Source organism: Salmo trutta, chromosome 28 (genome assembly GCF_901001165.1).
Source record: "Salmo trutta chromosome 28, fSalTru1.1, whole genome shotgun sequence".
NCBI classification, from domain to species: domain Eukaryota; kingdom Metazoa; phylum Chordata; class Actinopteri; order Salmoniformes; family Salmonidae; genus Salmo; species Salmo trutta.
Window position 1 is genome coordinate 36,963,779 of NC_042984.1, and position 7,441 is coordinate 36,971,219.

Below are 7,441 nucleotides of genomic sequence, written 5' to 3' on the forward strand. Positions count from 1 at the left end.
GTGTTGTATTGAATTTGCACCAAACCTAACACTTTGTATTCAGGACAAAAAGTGTATTGCTTTGCAAAATGTTTTGCATTATTACTTTAGTGCCTTGTTGCAAACAGGATGCACATTTTGTTATATTTGTATTCTGTACAAGCTTCCTTCTTTTCACTCTGTCAATTAGGTTCGTATTGTGTAACTACAATGTTGTTGATCCATCCTCAGTTTTCTCCCAAATAGCCATTCAACTTTGTAACTGATTTAAAGTCACCATTGGCCTCATGGTGAAATCCCTGATTGGTTCCTCTTCCTCTCTGATAATAAGGAAGGACAACTTTATCTTTGTAGTGGCTGGGTGTATTGATACACCATTAAAGTGTAATTAATAACTTCACCATGCTCAAAGGGATATTCAATTTTCAATTTCCCTTTGATTGGTGCTTTTTTATTTGCACCAATCTACCAAATGGTTCTCTTTTTTCGAAGGGAGAGAAGATATGATGTGTGTAAACTGTAGGGGTACCCATGGTGCTGAGAGAAAGGCAGGTTGAGGTTGCCAGGTGTCCTATGCTGAGGCAGTGAAGAGATTAGTAGGGGAAGATGGATCCAGGTGAGTAGGCGGAGGCCAATAGAGAGTGATAGGAATATGCTTTAGTAAAGTTGTTTTTTTGGCATTCATACTACAGAAAAGTAGGATGATACGAGTAAGCTGATGCACAGCCAACACCGTAGGTGGCGGCATTCACCTTAACATTTGTTTGCGGTGCCCCATAATACAAAAGAAGAAGGAGAGCTGCTATGAATCATCGGGTTTAGTTGGCTAGCTAGCTAGCTAGGCAGGTTAGCAAAGCAGCTACACTGTTTAGCTAAACTGGAATGTGGCGCAACGTCCCTTGTCTGAACTGTGTTTGTGAAACATTTTGAATAGCGACGATGATCTGATTTTCGTCAAGTTGATCCACAGTTCGTTTTGACTATCGGTCATCTGATCTGGACATCTTACTCGAACGAAGTGTAAGTTTATATCTTCTTAGCTAGGTAGCTAACCAGTTTACAGTTTAGTTGGCTAGTAATCCAGCGTTGCTAGCGATGTAGTTAGCCTAGCCAGCTAACGTGTCCAATGTTTACAGGCAAAGTGGGCCATTTGACAGGGACACACTGATTTGCTAACGTTAGTTGTCAGAGGTTGCTAAACTATTAGCTAACTAGCTAGTTACCTATAATGTTATTTAACGTTAGCTAGCTAATGTTATATTTCTTATATTCTAGGACGGACCCTAACTAGTTAATCAGCTGCTATTTTGCTAACTTTGATGTTAGCAAGTAGCCTGTACGCGTAAATGCTTTACACGAGAATGGACCTGTTGAACTATCAGTTCCTGGACAAAATGAACAACAATATCGGGAGACTACACTACGAAGGTAAGGGAGAATAATTTACAAATTTTCAATACGTGTGTTATTGGCGTAACAAGCTAGTACTAGTTGTTCGCTAACTAGCTAGCCCTCGTAGTTCACATAGCTATGGTTGCCATATTTTTTTTTTCATTGACGACACCAACCGTGGGTAACGTTAGCTAACACAATTTAATGTATTGATCAATTACACCTTAACACTTTTTTAACCACTCATTGAAATGTTTTATTTGAGTCATTGTGGCTGCAAGAATTGACATACAAGAAGTAACGCTAAACCTCTGTAACCTTTATTTAACTAGACAAGTCAGTTAAGAACAAATTCTTATTTACATTGACGGCCTACCGTGGGTAAACTTCCATGTTCAGGGGCAGAAAGCCAGATTTTTTTTTTTACCTTGTCAGCTCGGATTCGATCCAGCAACCTTTCGGTTACTGGCCCAATGCTCTAACCACTAAGCACCTGCCGCCCCACCTCTAACATTAGTCCCCACTTTTCAGGTAATAGTCACAGCAGGTAACTAGATCACTTGGGGGGAGGATGGCTCAAACCACCTCCTCCTATTGTTACTGATTTTGTTTAAAAACTTTCTAAATGATTGAGACAGGATCACCCTGGTTTGCATGAAATGTATAAACGGGGACTGTTCTCTACAGCTGAATCTTCTCTTACAGGTGAGTCCAGGATGCCCTCGCTGCCCTCTGCAATGACCAACATGAGGACCGGTCCTCCCCCCATCTGCCCCAGCAAAAGGAAGTATGGCGAGGAGCAAGTGGATGACCGCATTGACTGTGACAATGACCACATGACCAAAATGAGCAGACTGTTTGCTGCTCAACTGTAAGTGCAAACTTATATACTTTTTAGATGTTTTTTTTTTGTTTGATGACAATATTTAAATGTTACTTGTATCCAAACATTTATCGGCGTGAATGGACTTAGATGTATCGATATCAGAGAAGGATTGCACACAGGAGTGTGCATGTGGTTAAATGTGTCATAAGTAAACACTGCTGCTTTTTGAACAATCTAGCACTGAACCCTAATTAAGCTACAGTCTGCATGGCCCAATCTACTGACATCAAAGCGAGATTGAATTTTAAAGTGGCCTATGAATAGTCGGCGCAGTTGGTGGGCTGTCTAAGGCTGTCCGGGGTAATCTGCCACTTGTCCTTTCTTTAACAAGGGGACGGCCTGCCGGTGGAGACAACTGCAGTGATCCTTGGAGCCTTGGACACAGCCCTGTGGAGCACATCACTTCCTCCTCCAATGGTCACCATGACAACCACTTATACGCCTCCATCCCCTCCTATGGCTTGGACCAGCCCCTGGCTCTGACTAAAAACAGCCTGGACTCTGGACTGGGTGGCGCAGAGAGGCCTGCCATGCCCGGCCCTGTGGACAGACCACAGGTTATTCTGACAATTAAGAAATACTGTCATGCATTCATCAGTTGCGTCTTACCTACAGCCTCTTAGTTTGTGTGTATTTATCTCTTATAGAATCGTCCCTCTGTGATCACCTGTGCTCCTGCAAGCAATCGCAATTGCTACCGGTCTCACTGCCACAAGTCTCACAGCCCCAGCCCACCCATCGATCAGAGGAAGGCCAATGGTAAATCTTTAGCACCACATTACCTTACTGGTAAATCTCTGTGCATAAATTGGATATCTGCACCATTGTTACCATACCACCCTTGGAATTTAGACTTTTCTCAATACTCATAAATAGCTTCACTCAATTCAGGAGCTGTAATACTCCTCTCTTCTGTAATACCAGCTAACACTGCCGTCGACCCTGTGATCGAGGAGCACTTCCGCCGCAGCCTGGGGAAGAACTACAAGGAGCCCGAGCCCATCTCCAACTCTGTGTCCATCACAGGCTCAGTGGATGACCACTTTGCCAAGGCCTTGGGGAAGACCTGGCTCCAGATCAAGGCCAAGGGGCCAGGGGGAGGCCCCCACAGTCCAGAGGCCAACTCCTGAAAGATGGGCTGAGCCTCCCTCACTGTTGAGTGGTGACACACAATCACTTCTTTTGTCTGTGGCATCAGATAAGGGCACAGATTGACCTCCCTATACCATTCATTGTCGAGCTTGACATCCCTGAGCTCAGAACAACAGTGACAGCCATGCTAAACAAGACGATCAGTTTGAATACTGTATTATACACCAAGACTGGCTTTTTACAGACCTTAGGGGTGGCTTCTTCCTGCTCCTATTAAATGACTGACTCAGATCTGGGAGGATTTGATACATTTGTTCAGTTAGGGCAGTTTTGGATTGAGTCCAAGTGTGTAAATTCTTCCTTTTGAAGGCAGAAATATCAATTTGAGGACCCCTCTAGGACCAGTGTTAGTCAGCCCTGATGTCAACTTTGAGTTCTTCTATTGATTTTTTTTTATTTTTTTTAACACTTAACCCTGACAGAGATTCACAAAACGATCAAATAATGTAAGCCTTTGAGAAGGCGTACTGTTCTGTCTTAACTCCCTCATGCCTTCTTTATTAGTCAAAGAACTCACCTGCCACTTCAAACAAAAAGCCATAGTCTGGTTAGCCCCTCTTCTGTCTCCATCATCCTGCCATCTCCTTTAACTCACCCTGTAACCCTGTGTTTGAGTGTGTTTTTACTTGGAAAGGAAGGCCAGCTTTGATTTGCGCTATTATGTGTTAAATTGAGGTAGGGGTAATGGCATACCTGTTTCATTTGGAGCATACCATTTTTTTGGGGGGTTTATTAATACTTTTTTTTTTTTTTTTTTACAATACTAACTGTGCTATTGCAATTAAGGCTCGGGTCCGAATGTTTCTCCCACTATTCTGAACTGGACTCACTTTCTTATTTGTGGACTTTACATTTTTTTGTTTTGATCCTTTTTGTTCTAATACTCACTGTGGTTAATTTCATAGATAGTAATAAGGATAGTATTCTGCTTACCGAGATGCATGTTTCAAATAGCTGGTATCTATTATAAGCCTTGTTATTCTGTACTATTTACCATCAGAATTTATTTTTGTCAGTAACCGTTTTAGAAATATTCACTGCTGGTACAGTCGTACTAAATATATTTTTTTGTATCTGGTTTTCATTAGAATATATATACACAAGCATCCATCTACAAAACGCAGCCTCTGGCAAGGCTGTATAATAGGCTCGATTGCATTGTTATTCTGTGTTACTGGATGCTATGACTGAATACAGTAAACATTGAACATTTGTAGTCAACTCCTAGATAGAACAGTCCTATCTTCACAATGCCATTTAGTCATGATTTTATTTACTCTAATCTGTATAGTTTCAGTTCAACTTTCATTTGAACTTTGAATGCTATCAAATTGACTAACTTTTGTTAAATTGACTAGTAATGAGGATTTCAATTCAAGTCTTATTTTTGAAAGTGTAACGGTTTATTATCTCTAAAAATGAAAATGCTGGTGACTTCACACATGTATCATGGCTGGCCTTGAACAAAACCCTTGCTCATGCTTGTCTTGAGACAATGGCATGAACATTCCACCATTACTACCCAACTCCATTTTATCTTTAAAGTAAGAGCTGGTAAGATTTGTGGGTTGAGGATAGCTTCTCTTCCATTTGGGGTGTTTCCATCGTGTAGCCTAAACTGTAAGGGAGTTAAAAAACATTGAACAGAATTCAGGGTAGTACCACTCTAGAACATATAATGTACTGAAGGTGCAGGTTATACAGATAAATACAATTGTATGACTTTTCTGAAATTATTTTCATTTAGTAAACCTATGGGTTAACACTATGTTATAGTACGTTGACTTTGTTTTAGTCACCTCTCAACTCTTTGAGAATTATGTACTTTCATCCAATATTCTACACACTGTTTAAGAATTACTACAAGCTATTATGTTCCGTTTTTCTTTTATTTGTAAAGACTCATTGCGCCGCGCGTAAAGATCCTATACATTTAAAACAACTTTATACTGGATATTCAGCAATTGGATATTCATTATACAATAACGATGCATTTTTATCTATCTAAAAAGTAGATTTTTTTTTTTTTTTTTTCTTCTTCAGAGTTGTCTGAGGTGTGATAAGTGCAGGAACACACTTGTCATTCTATGAATAAGGCTCTCTTGGCATAAAGTAGCCTAGCAGTTAAGCGCATTGGGCCAGTAACCGAAAGGTCGCTGGTTCGACTCCCCGAGCCGACAAGGTCAAAAATCTGTATGTGCCCTTGAGCAAGGCACTTAATCCTAATTGCTCCATCTAAATGTACACTGAATACAACTATAAATGCAACATGGTAAGTGTTGGTTTCATGAGCTGAAATAAAAGATCCCGGACTTCCATACACAGAAAATTTCTCTTTTTTTTTGCACACATTTTTTACATCCCTGTTAGTGAGCATTTGTCCTTTGGCAAGATAATCCATCCACCTGACAGGTGTGCAATATCAATAATCTGTTTAAATAGCATGATTATTACACAGGTGCACCTTGTGCTGGGGACAAAAGGCTGCTCTAAAATGTGCCGTTTTGTCCCACAACACAATGCCACAGATGTCTCAAGTTTTGGGGGAGTGTGCAATTGGCTTGTTGACTGCAGGAATGTCCACCAGAGCTGTTGCCAGAGAATTTAATGTTAATTTAGAGAATTTGGTAGTATGTCCAACCGGCCTCACATCCGCAAACCACATCTATGGCGTCATGTGGGTGGTTTGCTGATGTCAATGTTGTGAACAGAGTGCCCCATGGTGGCGGTGGGGTTATGGAATTGCCATGGAACTTGCCACAAGCTAGATTCATATCTGTATTCCCAGTCATGTAAAATCCATAGATTAGGGCCAAATTCTGATTTCCTCATATCAATGAAATTGTTGCATTTATATTTTTGTTCAGTATAAAGATAATGTCAGGGTGACATTACTGCTGCATGTTTTGAGTCTGTTTCTATACTGCAGTGGAACTTATCACGAGTTGTCTCTCAGTGATATGTTGGGGTTTAATGTTCCAATGTTATTTCATTGGTATTTGACTGCTTGTGCCTCTAAACGACAAGTCGCAGGAACTAACCTAACTCTGTGGCTTCACATGGGAACTACATTGCCTTACTTTTACTTTTTGTTAATCTTTTATTTACTTCATTTTTGTCTTATTCTTTTCAAAAGCAAATGTTGCTTTTTTTGTACTTGATTTCTCCTAAATAAACTTTAAAATGCTCTCTCAGTCCAGTATTTTAATGTTTTTTGTTTTGTTTCATCAATATTTGTCCAACAATGTAATTCAACATTCAGACTTTGGCCAATTTTCCCATCTTGCACAGAACCCAGCCCATTGTCATGAAACCAGCCGCAAGCTAGGTTTCCATCCAATTGGCAAATATTTCATGTGGATATTCTTACGTCGGCATAAAAACAATATGCACATTTTCCCACCATCACATTGACTTGTTGCCGATAAAAGGCTTTGCGTAATAACGTAGTGCACATAAAAATAACTTGCGCTTAAATGCTCATGTACCAAAATTTTTTTTGGGTTTTGTCAAAAATAATTGTGTGTGTGTGTGTGTGTGTGTGTGTGTGTATATATATATATATATATATAGTGAATGTTCACACTCTGGTCTTGGCATGTGCACTCTAGCCAGCAGCTGGCAGATACAGCGAGGGTAGGCTTGCTTGCATGAGGATTATTATTGACATAAAAGCGAGACTATTTTGATTTATCAAACGGCAGCCAAGCATCTACCATGTCACCATAAGACGCTTAATATTTATTGGAAATGAGCTCATGCTCATCACTGCACTTTCATCACCCTGTGAAGTTCATAATTTATTTAATCTGTAGCTTAAAGGGATAGTTCATTCAAATTACAAAAGTACATATTGGTTTCCTTACCCTGTATGAAGTCTACGGACAAGGTATGATGGCAATCCATGCTTTGGTTTAGTTTCCTTGGCACTGTTTCCAATTGCTAACATTTTAGCATTTGTGGGACAAATCCCATTCAAGTCATGGTACCGCTATTATCATTTTTCGCACATCATGTTCAAATCATCTATAA

At 40.1% G+C, this 7,441-nt stretch overlaps 1 protein-coding gene across 2 annotated transcripts; it reads left to right on the forward strand.

Moving 5' to 3' along the window:
* Positions 1–749: 749 nt before the first annotated feature.
* Positions 750–5,733, forward strand: LOC115166144 (transcription cofactor vestigial-like protein 4). Of its 2 annotated transcripts, none has more exons than XM_029719880.1 (6): positions 750–999; positions 1,255–1,407; positions 2,059–2,242; positions 2,589–2,814; positions 2,905–3,016; positions 3,182–5,733. In XM_029719880.1, the coding sequence occupies exons 2-6, from the start codon at positions 1,326–1,328 to the stop codon at positions 3,385–3,387; spliced, it is 810 nt and encodes a 269-aa protein (XP_029575740.1). In that variant the 5' UTR covers positions 750–999; positions 1,255–1,325; the 3' UTR covers positions 3,388–5,733. The 2 variants fall into 2 exon arrangements, with proteins under 2 accessions (XP_029575740.1, XP_029575741.1); XM_029719881.1 differs by having other exon boundaries at positions 2,077–2,242.
* The last annotated feature ends 1,708 nt before the right edge of the window (positions 5,734–7,441 follow it).